Source organism: Apostichopus japonicus, chromosome 21 (genome assembly GCF_037975245.1).
Source record: "Apostichopus japonicus isolate 1M-3 chromosome 21, ASM3797524v1, whole genome shotgun sequence".
Lineage (NCBI taxonomy): Eukaryota > Metazoa > Echinodermata > Holothuroidea > Aspidochirotida > Stichopodidae > Apostichopus > Apostichopus japonicus.
The window spans coordinates 4731948-4745731 of NC_092581.1; the positions used below are offsets into that span (position 1 = coordinate 4731948).

Genomic DNA, 13784 nt, shown 5'->3' on the forward strand with positions numbered 1-13784 from the left:
CAATCTTACACCATATTTTGAATGAGGTCACTTCGGTTGAGGATTCATCTACGTGGCTTGAACACCTGGTCTATTCCGTATAGCACATGATTTGTTTCTTAGAATCCCAAATAACAGTGAAACGTAGAATTTTTTGTCGCCTCCATTATATACATTTATAATGTGTTAGAAAATCGTCAAGTACAAATGTTGTTGCAGTGTTTTAATCTTTTGGCAGGGCTGTTGTTTATAGCTAGTCACTATGGAAACACAATCATATTGTGTCCTCCAGTAATATTTTTATGTCTTAGAAAATTCTTACGGACGAAGATTGCAGCAATCATTTCATATTTTCCTTTTCAGTTGTTTATATCAGTTATTTTAGAACTTATATAATTGAGAAGAATTGGATAATCATTAAAATATCAACAACTAACTATGAATGAAAAGCAATGAAGCAAAGTAAAATTAAAGAAATCTTGCAAATATAATCTAGTTTTAAGAATAAGTCTGTACAGAGCTATTCGTTTTTATCCAGTTCGGAGTATAAAAACCTTTTTTTTTTACCATCTTTATACTCATTCAACCTTAAAGTTGCTTATTTGATGTTCTTTTACAATTTACATTTGAATAAAAATGACCTAACTTTCTTAAAGTTTTTGTTCCTATTATTATTCTTTCCTTTTCCTTATCCTTTCTTTCATTTATGAATTGTTTGAAATTTACACAGGCAGAAACTGGAGCTAAAAAGGAAGCGCTCCTCGTTTTTCTTTATTTTCATTTTAGTTGTACATGAATATTCATTTATTTCATATGAATATGTATTACCTTGTCGATTAGCTTGATGCAAATCTCTCGTCGACAGTCAATCAAAACGTTCTTTTGACCACTATTTTTGAGTTTCTTCAGGACGCTTTTGTAATTTCGTCCAATAGGAAAGAAGGTCATGTCTATATCCTCGACCACTGACATGGGCAGAATCTCCTTGACACGCCCAAGGCCTTCAAAAAAAAGAGAGAGAAAAAAGAGAGAGAAATATTAAGATAAAAATCGGTGGATATTTGTAAAAAGGAATATCTATTGAATGGAATATTTACCTTAACTCAACCATACTGTTCCTCCAATGATAATAAGGATTCGTCCGTTACACCTAGGCCCCGCCCCATATCAGAATAATGGCATTTCGAATGTTCAGCTCCAAGACGTAGGAAGTGCATGGACTGAAAATTCAATTCAAGTATCTCTTTCGAGATCCGGCTTTAGGAATCACAAATGACTTCGAGTTGTTTAGAATCATGTTTGATCTCTAGAGTAAGGCAAATATGTCACCAAAACAGAACTAGTATTGTTCGATACAGGTGTCAAACGCCTACAATGAAATTAAGACCTTCCTTACCGGTTTCGAACCTCTGGACATACAATTAGCGTCCATAGCCCAGTGGTTAGGGTGTCGCTTATAAAGCGGGAGGCCCGGGTTCGAATCCCGGTGGAGGCTGGAAGTTTTTTCACTGTTCTGGATTTTCCAACCCATTGTGTTTTCAATTATATATATATATATATTGGTTCGAAACCGGTAAGGAAGGTCGTAATTCCACTGTTGGCGTTGGTCTCCTGTATCGAACAATGCTAGTTCTGTTTTGGTGACATATTTGCCTTACTCTAGAGATCAAACATGATTCTAACCAACTCGAAGTCATTTGTGTCATTTATGAACTATATATATATATTTATCATTGAAATTGTAGTGAGTTGGAAAATCCAGAACAGTGAAATAAACTTCCAGCCTCAACCGGGGCATTCGAACCCAGGCCTCCCGCTTTAGTATACATATACGCGTATCACATATTCTCTTTTTATGCGTTTTTCTCCGCTTTAATATAACATATGAGATAATACATTCAGCGAAGACGTCACATTAATACGAAATGTGTTGACAGAAATATATAAATGCCATTCATGAAAATTTGCACCAATTATGAAAACAGTGTTATTCCTTTGCGGGACAGAAGTGCTCGTATTTCATGCAAAGTTATACAAACATTTCCCATCACTGATGAAATCTAACCTCATGAGACCGAACCCGACTAGAAAAGTTAAATAAGAAAATTCTGAATAATTCATAAATTTAATACTTATGTCAAGGTGGGACGTTTTGTAACATAAAACGTCATTCGTGCTTTCTGTCAATCGTTTGAAATGAGACAAGATATGTTGTTGTTTTTGTGGACCGTTTTCTTCATTTGCATTGCAATTCGTTAATTAATCTTGATTTACAACAAAAGCAAAAGGAAATAAAAACCCGCCTGCATTTAGCTTCACCATATCTGATTTTTGAATCAAAAACATATTGAAAGGAAACTGCTAACTTTGCCCACATTGAGTCACGGAGACGAGTTGACTAACATTTGATGATAAATATCTTCAGTTGCATTTAAGCCTCTGCAGGTTACAATTGACGATATAAAAATGAGCCACGAGCTTTCGTTGAAAAACTTTCAATCACCAAGGTAGTATGTTTTCATATAATATATTTACATGCAAAAAAACAACTGATATGTTTAAAAAAGAAATATGAACAGACAAAATAAAATAAAATGTAGCGACAGAGTTTGTCAATTAACGACGTCGTTGAGTGTGTACTGTAAAGTGTCTTCTAAAGTGTAAGTGTCACCTTTAACTGTTATGTTCCAATTTTTGCCATGAGTTGGAATGAATGTTATAGTTATCAACAATATTCAGCCATCTTTAAATGAAAGCTCTTTGCTGAAATGTTGCCTAATATTGTTTATACTCTCATGTACATAGGAATCAATTACCACACGTACCTTCTTCCTCGTGGTACAAAATGGCGATCTTGGACCATCGATACTCCTTGATGATCTCCTTGACGACATGACTCACGTGCTTTGGTTGTGGCGCGAAACTGATCGAACCGTTGCTGTCCGTGTCAATACTGAAGTCCGATCGGGTATCGATGTGAGGCACATTGTGTATATTGCATAAAGAGCGAGTTGTAACAGCGCCCTCTGTAGACGTTGGTCCAAAAATGGCGACAACACCATGTTCCAAAAGTTTACATACTAAGATGAAAAGTAAAAGAGAGAGAGAGAGAGAGATAAAATGACAAGTGTTTATTATGTTATTTTTGAAAGTTTTAATATATCACATAAAAGGTTCAACTGTTTAGCCCACGATACCGTCTGCTTCACGGTATAGGCTCACAATACTTTCACAGTAGACTGACGTAGTACTATAGCCTAACGTTATTAACCATAGGCGTACGAGGCGGGGGGGGGCAGGGGGGCAGACTGCCCCCTCCAATTTCCAGAGGACAAGAAATTCGGGTAAAAGGCTTGAAAAATTCGGGCAGCCTAAGAGGAGAAATATATATATATATATATATATATATATATATATATATATCTATATATTTTTTTTCTCCTCTTAGGCTGCCCGAATTTTTCAGGACTTTTGCCCGAATTTCTTGTCCTCTGGAAATATATATATATATATATATATATATATATATATATATATGCAGTAGCTTGCCCGAATCGTTTTCAAATTTTTGCCCGACAATTCCATGATATTCTTTATTTAGCATCATGATGCCCGAATATCTCCGTGTAACACCACCTTAAGCGCAGTTCATCTGGGCTACCACGCTTTTTGCACGATCAATTTTTTTTCTAACTAGTAAATGGTATACCTGGACCAAGGGCGGCGGAACCGGGGGGGGGGCACAGGGGGCAGGTTAAAACTGTGCCTTTTTTCTACATAAAAATTAAGGTGCCTCAAGTTAGCAAGAGGCCAGGTAACCAGAATGAACACTCGGGAAGGGCCGTTTCCGGCCATCTGAGGGGTTTGTAAAACCAAAAATTTTCTAGTACGCTCCGCGCCAACTGATGGTGGCGCTTCGCTCAGATAGTCGTGCATACAACTTTGCAAATCCTGGCTTAGCCCGTGACTTTTAATGAATTTCTGTGGGTCAAACTCAAAGCTATTTCGAATGGAAAAAAATTGTTAAGATATTAACAAGAAAAAAACTCTAATTCGGAAGATTCCTACATTAGCAACTAGCATGATTTCACCACATTTTGTCTCAAAAGAAAACTTGTTCCTTGTTTCCCAATTTGCGCATTTGATATTGCAGTGCTAGTATGCATATTTTCCTTTGGGGGGGGGCGTTGATGGAGTGATGTGCATGCACAAATAAGATAATACAATAAGAGTTATAAAGGGTACTAAATATAAGGCTGCATCAGTCCAATCGAATTTCTGCAAAGTGCCCTTTGATGTCGGTGCCCCCCCCCCCAGATTAAAAGTGCTTCCGCCCTTGACCTGGACATCCCCAACAGTGCCTAAAAGCCTACACGTTTATCGTATTCTTTGTTATATTTTATACTTTTTTGTGAGACAAATTGCAGTCTCACCTGACACAGCGACATCATCCCGCCTACGTGTCGTTGAACAATGTATGTTTTTTTTCTGGAGGTAGCTGAGTACTGTGTTAAAATAATAAATAAGGTAACTAAATAGGAGCTTAAAAAATATACTGTCCCATTTTTCCCCTTCAAAGTGATTTTACCATTTTTTCTTCTTCTAATTTACCAAATTTTTGGGGAAGTGTAAATTTCTAAAACGTGAGATTATAAAATAAAGAATGTTTAGATGCAACTTGCAAGGCCTCAGAAGTGCCGTTTCCGGCAATCTGAGAGGCATTGTGTGCCAAAAATTTTCTTGTACGCTACGTGCCAACCGATGGTGGCGCTCCGCTTAGATAGTGTCATGGGAACTTTCGGGCACAAAAAGTTCTCCCCCCCCCCCAAACTGAAATGGTCCCGTACGCCTATGTTATTAACTATAACGTAGTATGGCTAAGGGGAAAAGCTATTCCAAGGCATCGGTTAAAATACTTTATTTACCTAGTGGGAAGATGAAAAATATACAAACTATCACCTCACCGAAGCATATATGTTCTTATCTTATCAGACGTGGAAAGAAAATAGCATTTGACAGTGAACCTAGCCACGTGAAGTGTTTCAACAGTACGTACATAATCACTCAGACCGGATAATCATACTATCTCGAACGCCTTCCTTTCATGTTGTAACCGGGGCTGGGGGGGTGGGGGCTGGGGGAGGGGGTTAAAGACTGATTCTGTCTTCAAAGGTCATATTTTTCTCAAATTTTATTCAGACGATTGGAATATGATTTGAGGAGGTGCATGTTTTACACTTATACTTGCTGAAAGTGACGGTAATTTATATCAAATAAAAAAAAAAAGAGATAATCTAATTCGATATGGCTTGTAAATGTTATACGCAAAGATGCTCACTGCTAGTCGTTTATTCGGTTAAACGAATGTATATTTTGTGTCACATGCCTTGAGTACTTTTCAGGGACGGAAGTGTGTATTCGGTGGAGCCACGAATAATGGCTTATAACGTTCCCGCTTTCGTTCCATGAGCGTAGTCGTTTATTACATTAACCCACTGCCAAGTACTTAAAGCGTGTCTGCATTACTTCCATGAATTTATAATGGTTTATTCGGTTAAACGTCTGTAAAGTGCTTATAACCTGCCTTTGTTACTTCCATGGACCATGTACAGTCGTTTTCTGTTAATCGACCGCTTAGTGATTAGCCCAGTCGTTTGTTCGATTAAGCCACTGTATATGGTTCTGTCTGCATTTACTTACATGAACATAGGACTTTATTCGGTTAACCGACTGTAAAGTGTTATTATTAAAACCTGCCTGTGTTACTTCCATGAACAAAGTCGTTATTCGATTAACCCACCGTATAAGATATAAGATATAAGAATCTTTATTGACCATAAAAGGAATTGGAGTTCACTCCATCTCAGTATAACATACATAAAACAGTCAAAAATACATCAAAACATAAGATTTATAATATATACATTTCTTAAGACAATAAAAATTCATGTACTGGCATATAGTAAAAAACCTTATTTCCTACAAAACTCGTTGGCAAGACTAAGAATGGCCCTTGGCAAGAACGAACGTCTGTATCTTTCTGTCCGGCATCTGATGACAATTGGCCTGCCAGTTCGACTGCTATAATCAACCTGATTTCCTAGAGGATGTTCCGACGACGTAATTGACATAATATTTCTTTTAGTTACCCTGACAAGCAGCTCATCTACTGATCTGAGATCATCAGACCGGCAAACTCGCCTCGCTTTTCTAACAAGTGTATTAATCTTAGCCATGTCTCTAGCGGTCGTATTGCCACCCCATGCAGCCAAGCAGAATGTAATAATGGTCTCGATGGCCGCATTGTAGAACAAAGAAATGAGAGAGGGGTCTAGTCTGAATAAATTGAGCTTCCGTAGAAAGAACATACGTTGATTAGTTTTGGCCAGAACAGTATTCACATGTTCACCCCACTCCAATTTATCAGTAATGAAAACTCCCAGATACTTATAAGAATGGACTTGTTCTACTGGCTCGTTCCTAATTTCAATTCTCTCTAGTTGGTGCCCCCTACGCCGGAAATCAACAACAAGCTCCTTTGTTTTAGACACATTCAGTTGTAATCTGTTTTCGTCACACCAGTTCGTAAAGGTGGATATTTCATGCCTATACCCGGTTTCGTCACCACTCTTCTCAATAAGACCTAAAATGCATGTGTCGTCAGCAAATTTAACAATATGCGTGTTGGGTTGTGTGCTGCGACAGTCAGAGGTATAGAGGGTGAAAAGAACGGGTGATAAAACACAACCTTGTGGGGCACCAGTATTCATCACAATATCGCTAGAAACTCTGCCATTCACAAATACTCTCTGTGTCCTATTTGTCAGGAAGTCCAACACCCACTTTGTCAGATTATAGTTGATTCCATAACCACACATTTTGTCAACTAAGATGTGTGGAAGGATGGTGTTGAATGCAGATGAAAAATCTACAAATAGGACTCTAGCAAAATTACCAGGACTATCCAAGTGCCTATACATGGAGTCAACAAAAAACAAGATTGCATCTTCCACAGAGCGCTTTTCCCTGTACGCAAACTGCAGGGGATCCTCATGATCAAGAATTTGGGGGCGCAATCGTGAAAGTACGAGACGTTCCAAGATTTTCATGGGGATCGAGGTGAGTGCCACTGGTCTTAAGTCATTTAAAACACTAAAGGCAGATTTTTTAGGGATTGGCACCAAGTGGGAAGTTTTCCAGGAGACTGGGACATGATGAGTGAGTAGAGACATGTTAAAAATATGATGATAAATGTAAGAGAGCTGTTCATGACACATTTTGAGGACTTTACCATTAATACCATCTGGTCCAGAGGCCTTGCCAGGTTTGACCCGCCTCAATTCCCGGGAGACTTCACCACGGGTAAACTCTATTCTTTCAGATTGACAAAAACCATCTAGTCTATGAGAGGCACGCCGAAGCTCTGCTGAAAATTCATGGTTATCAAACCTAGCATAAAACTTGTTCAAAACATCAGGCATGTTGTCAGAGGTTATATTGTCTACAGTGATATCATTGGTTTTATGGTTTTCCCACCCAGTCACGCTTTTCATGCCTTTCCATACCATGCTAGTGTCATTTGATTTGAAATGACTTTCTATTTTGTCCTTGTATCTATCCTTGGCCTTCCGTATTTCACCATCTAATTTCCGGTTCACCGTTCTCAGTTTATCTCGATCACCTTCTCTGAAGCAAGTTTTCTTCTCGTTGATAACAGCTTTCAGTTCTGACGTTACCCATGGTTTGTTGTTTGGATAGAGTGTCACCCATTTCTTTTCAACTACGATGCCTTTACAAAAGTTAATATATTCACCAACAGTGTCTGTGAGTTCATCGATATCTTTACAGTTGTTCATAAACAAGTCCCAATCAGTCTCTTCGAAGCAGTCCTGCAGGCGTTCCTGGACCGCCTGGTTCCAGACTTCAATTGTTTTCTTGATCGGCTTACTCTGTCGGAGCACTGGTCTGTAGGTTGGGTATAAGGTGATTACATCATGGTCTGAATTGCCAAGGGGTGGATGGAAAGTCGGCTTATAAGCGTCTTTTATCGAACAATAGAATAAGTCCAGCATATTATTCCCTCGCGTGGCTCTGTTTACATACTGCGTGTATCCATAGAAACCATCTTGACAGTTGTTGAAGTCACCAGTAATGAGGCTTACTGCGTCTGGGGATTTGGTTTGTTGTTCAGCAATTAACCCGATCAGTATTGCGTGAGCTGTTTCAACGTTGGCTGATGGTGGAATATACACAACGTTAATGTGGATGGCTGGGAACTCTCGTGGGAGGTAGAATGGGCGGATTGTCAAAGCCAGTAGCTCAATGTCTGGTGTGCAAAGTGTTTCTTTGATGTGTACGTTGTTGGGACTACACCACTTATTGTTAATGAAAGCACACACGCCTCCCCCTCTCTCTTTCAGGGATTCTGGGGTACGATCTGCCCGGTACAAATGAAATCCATCTACCCCCAAATTCGTCATATCATGATGGAACCAAGTTTCTGAGAAACATAGGATGGAAGAGTTTCTATAGTTATGTAGATACCGTGTACTAGCTTGCAATTCGTCAAGTTTATTACAGAGGGAGCGGGTATTCGCCACAGTCACGATAGGTAGAAATGGTTTGTTCGAGCGCCTGTAAGCTCTTAATCTTACCCCAGAACGGTGTCCCCGCTGGCGTGGTCGCATTTCCTTTGGCAAATCGAATATCTTGTGCTGGTTCGATCTCCCTGGTCGTAGGGATTTCAATTCGTAGGCTGAATACCGTAATATGTCCTGGTTCGTGTTCACAGCGCCAGTTTGGCGGAATGATGCCAATATAATGAGCATCCACATGACAAAGAACAGTACTGTATCCATATATTGGGTATAGGCTAGATCGCCAGCTGAACAAAATATTACTCACAAACACTGTATGTACCAGTTCCACGAAACGAGCTGAATCACCCGGCTAAGTCCATGAAGTTCCTCGTTTATTTCGAGTACAATCAGTCACAATTTTGCTCAGTATTGACGGGTAGGGACTTCAGGAGCACTCACTATCAAGTTTGTAGGAAATAATAACTGCCAGGACGTGATTTTATAACGTAAATACAAAACGGATCACAGCGAGATGAAGTGCGGTCTGCTGTCGAACAGCGACCATGTTACATGCCTATAAGCTGACGGTGCTTATAACCTGCCTGTGTTACTTCCATGAACAAAGTCGTTTATTCGGCTAACCCACCGTACGGTGCTTATAACCTGCCTGTGCTACTTCATTTACATAGTCGTTTATTCGATTAACCCACCGTACGGTGCTTATAACCTGCCTATGTTACTTCCATTAACAAAGTCGTTTTTTTCGGCTAGCCTACCGAACGGTGCTTACTTCCATTAACATAGTCGTTTATCCGGCTAACCCACCGTACGGTGCTTATAACCTGCCTATGTTACTTCCATGAATAAAGTCGTTTATTCGGCTAACCTATACGGTGCTTATAACCTGGCCTGTGTTACTACCATGAACAAAGTCGTTTATCCGGCTAGCCACCGTACGGTGCTTATAACCTGCCTATGTTACTTCCATTAACATAGTCGTTTATTCGATTTAAATTAAAATTTATTTCATGTACATTGTCGTTTATTCGGTCAAACGGCCGCATAATGCTCATCACATGCCTGCATTACATCTGCGAAGGTCAGATACATCAATATGATACCACAAGCAAGTACTAAACTATAAAGTATTTCGGCTCATGTTCACGACGCAAAATGAACGAGTTTCATATTGTCCCATCAAAATTTGAAACTTGACGCAGAGTTATGAAATTTCAGAAGACTGAAGAACGAGCCTCGTTTTTCTCCATACCAACAAATTCTTGCCTTTATAAATCCGGAGGGTATTGTCTCGATTTTCAGGGAACATGTAGGAAAACACCTTCGGTAACTGAAGTCTTGTTGTATTACATGTTGTAAATCAATAAAACCCTGCCATAAGAACGTTTGTGTCCATATATATAGGAAAAGCATAGACGAGGATTATGAAAAATATTAATGTAAACCACATGTATAGACTGACGCAGACGACACGCAGACGACAAGGCTCGCTAATGGTATCCAATGAGATTTGATGTATGTTGTACTTATGTAGCTTCAGTTGAGGTAATCAAGGAAACGAACGATTGCTTGTACATGCATGGTCTTTGTTCTAAACGGCGTTCCAAAGGTAAAGGTATGAAGAACTATATTGGCGGAAATATATCCAAATGGCATAACTGAAATTAGAACGCTTCGAGTGTAAATGCTCTATTGTGACGTGATCATACCTGGACAAATAACAACATCACATCAATCCGACCCGTTTTGATGTAAAAAACGGATTCACCATTTCGAGTCACAATCTTTGGTTCTTATTATTCGTTCATAAATAACAATAAAACTCGAATGAAAATATACTCATGTGTCAATGCCCTAACCGCATTTTCTCAAGAGAGATGAATACTGCGTTACCTTATTTATGAATAATTAATGATAGATATAGTAATATATTAACAGATCAGTGAACGCCATAACTTAACCAGAAAAGTTGGAATCTAACACTTTTCATAGATTCCCATAGTTAATTTCGTCTTCAGTAACCAATGATGCATGAAAACTCTAGGCTTTCTATTTCAGAGCAAATGACTAAGAAATCTGAGAACTGAAAAACTTGTGGTGTGTTTTATGTATACCTTAAAACTTCATCTCCCGCTGTGAATTAACATTCATTGGCATCATTAAAGATTCATGAATCTGGTTCAATATGGTGATGCGATTTGAAGCTATTTACAGCGGCCACAGAACATCCACAGACAGATATAATGCAATGTTTTGGGGTGGCAAAAATCGTAGCATTTCTTGGAATTTGTATCAAAGAGGCTTTTTGCATTTACCAATATCTACAAAAATCACATCAATGTAAGAAAGATTACAATCCACCCATAAGACACTCTTTCTTGTGTATCAATATACAAATGTTTACTAAGGTACGGGAGTGGTTCAATTTGAAGACATTTGACGGTTCGGATTTTCACATCATCGCTGCCCGCTCTGAATTCTTTGACCAACGAACATTAATATCTCGTTCGGACTTGTGTGTTCAAGTTCTGTCACTATGTCAAAGAAGACTAAGGCATTAAAAATACAACTTACAATTTCTCGTTGTAAGCACCGATACTATTTAAAATTTACTGTAAAAGTAGATTTACGCACACATTGGTATTGTGAGTCGGGAGCTGAAAAGAGGACTTGAACCAGTTACGCGAAATTACTAATACCCGAACCAATTGCGAGCCTCAAACTTCAGTTGCACTGTTCAAATGCATAACATATAATTTTATGTAAGAAACGTTGTTTACTAGTAATATCACAGATGACTATAATAAAACAAAATGAATAATTTACAGAGTACACAGTGCACAGTGCACAGTATACAGTACACAGTATACAGTACACATTACACATTACACAGTACACATTACACAGTGCACAGTAAACACTACACAGTACACAGCACACAGTACACAGTATACAGTACACAGTACACAGTATACAGTACACAGTATACAGTACACAGTACACAGTCACATAATTTAGACGCACTGCATCATAGAAGTATTATTTTCAAGTATTGCATTCCTTTCCCATTCGTTTTCCTATCAAATGAAGGACGGATGGCCCTCATACTTCAAGACCAGATCTATACAGATATATTGAAATGCATATAAAATGGCGATAAAAACAGTCAATTAGAATTTCATTAATGCAACATTATACAACAGACAATATCAAATGTAACATTAAAATCAGAGCGCAGTAACTATAATACCATTTAATGCAAGTTATTATTCTGTTTTACTGCAAACTTGCCGCCATGTTATCTGAATGAGGCAAGTCATTTGAGCAACATTGGCATTAAAACCATGAAAATTCATATTTGCTCCACGTGTAAATATTGAAAGAAAATGAGGTCAGTTTGTCCCCCTTGATTTTCTTTATGTAATATATTGAGATCGTAATATTTCTAACGATTACATTTTTTTTGGTTGCAATATCGGCAACGTTTATTGTATATAACGGTTAATACAGGTATCAATGATATAACGTGTTGTATATTTCGTTCACTACGTCATTTCATGACGCTCTTGGATTCTTGGAACTATTTCGATGGCAAATAAAATAACATACATAAAATAGTATACAGCAGGCTGAGACCTTACACAATTAATCCTATGTCCTATTGTCTTAAGGTCTAGGAATGGCAGTTTAAGAGGATGTTACCACTAAATGGAAGACCAAACTCCTTCTCGATATCTTGTTCTAACTCTATAGACTATCTGTTTATTCATATTCAAAAGACATCTCCTTTAGCTAGATAAAGACTTTACTATACTGCTCCGGGAAATGGAACATGGCAAATGGTTCTTGACCACCATATTCTTTCCTATTATGTTGTTGTTGTTACATTGTACCTTTAATGTGATTTCTCCACTGTTTAGATAAAATGACTAACTAAGTTATAAGCACTGCTCGATCGAACATTTTATTTCTATTATATTTATTTAGCCAAACATAATAGCCAAAGAAAGAAGTTCAGACAAACGAAAGGAATACTTGTAGAAGTGATTTGTCAAAGAAAACATATTTTATAAGCTGCATGTTTGTTGTAACAATTATTGGTAGGTAGATCGGTTATTTATACATAAAGTGTAAGGAAATAATCCGGGTAGCTGGAAACATAATTATGCGCTCCAACATAGGCGTAGAAGGCAGGGGGGCTGGGGGAGGCTGCAGACCCCCAAGCAAATATTTTTGTCAAAATTCGGGCAATATGAGGAGAATTTCGGGCACCTAATGAAAGAAAAATAAATTGCAATGTGTTTTTCAATGGTTAAACTGATATTAGTATCATTATTATTGTAACGACTTCCCGAAAACTTGTAACCGATATGGAACGGTAATAACACGGCATTTGATTGTACGTATTTGGTATTTGGCATAACCGATGCATGCCTATTTGATATGTAGTTTAAGTTGTTAAACGCGTAAAATTTTAGTTATATTTTTCGGGCAAGTCGTTACAGCCCCCCCCCCACCCCAATTCAAACTGAGCTCCTACGCCCTATGTGCTCCAAGGAAATATGACATAAGGTTTGTAAATGAAAATAGTAAAATACATTCAATTTGTGGGACAGAATTGTTTCTATACTGGATATTGACACTCATGTCTAGTCTCTTTGTAATATCCAACCTCATAGATTGGTGGGGGAGGGATGACCAAGTATGTCTTATTTTTCACGTCCTGGCCAACTTTAAGTGACATGAAGTCACAACACAAATGCTGATTTCAAAACCAGTCATTGGAATGCTGAGTAACATGGCGGGAGTGTCACGTGACAATTCTCTTCTCTTCTGAAGAAACTTCCTTGCAATGAATTCTTTCATGCTGAAGTGATCCTCGTAAATATGCAAATTAGAGGTGACATAATTAGTTAAGGAGAAGAAGCCAATGTAATGTTAATAAAGACCATGTGCATGTTTTTGCAGCAGTGTAGAGTGACAACATATAACATAAGGATATGATGTCCTTGAAAAACTTGTTGAGAATTTTGTTTTGCAGACAAAATAAAACAAATAAAAACGAGTGATTTTGTTTCTATTGGGAATTACATGAATTTCGTTAGTTCAGCTATGAACGTTTGGGATTCCTTCGACTAACGTTAGCCTTGCAATCCAGTCGCTTTGATTGACATGCCGAGAACACTAAATTGCTGAATACTGCGGTAA

General features: G+C 38.2%; 1 protein-coding gene across 2 annotated transcripts in view; it reads right to left on the bottom strand.

The window, feature by feature from the left end:
- The window catches only part of LOC139962881 (glutamate receptor ionotropic, kainate 2-like), a 139402-nt gene that overhangs the window by 21921 nt on the left and 103697 nt on the right, over window positions 1-13784 (bottom strand). For both annotated transcript variants that reach the window (XM_071963266.1, XM_071963264.1), the window contains exons 3-4: window positions 2805-3059; window positions 808-980 (exon numbers count right to left, since the gene is read on the bottom strand). In XM_071963266.1, coding sequence (XP_071819367.1) covers window positions 808-980; window positions 2805-3059 — 428 coding nt within the window. The remainder of the gene's footprint in view (window positions 1-807; window positions 981-2804; window positions 3060-13784) is intronic.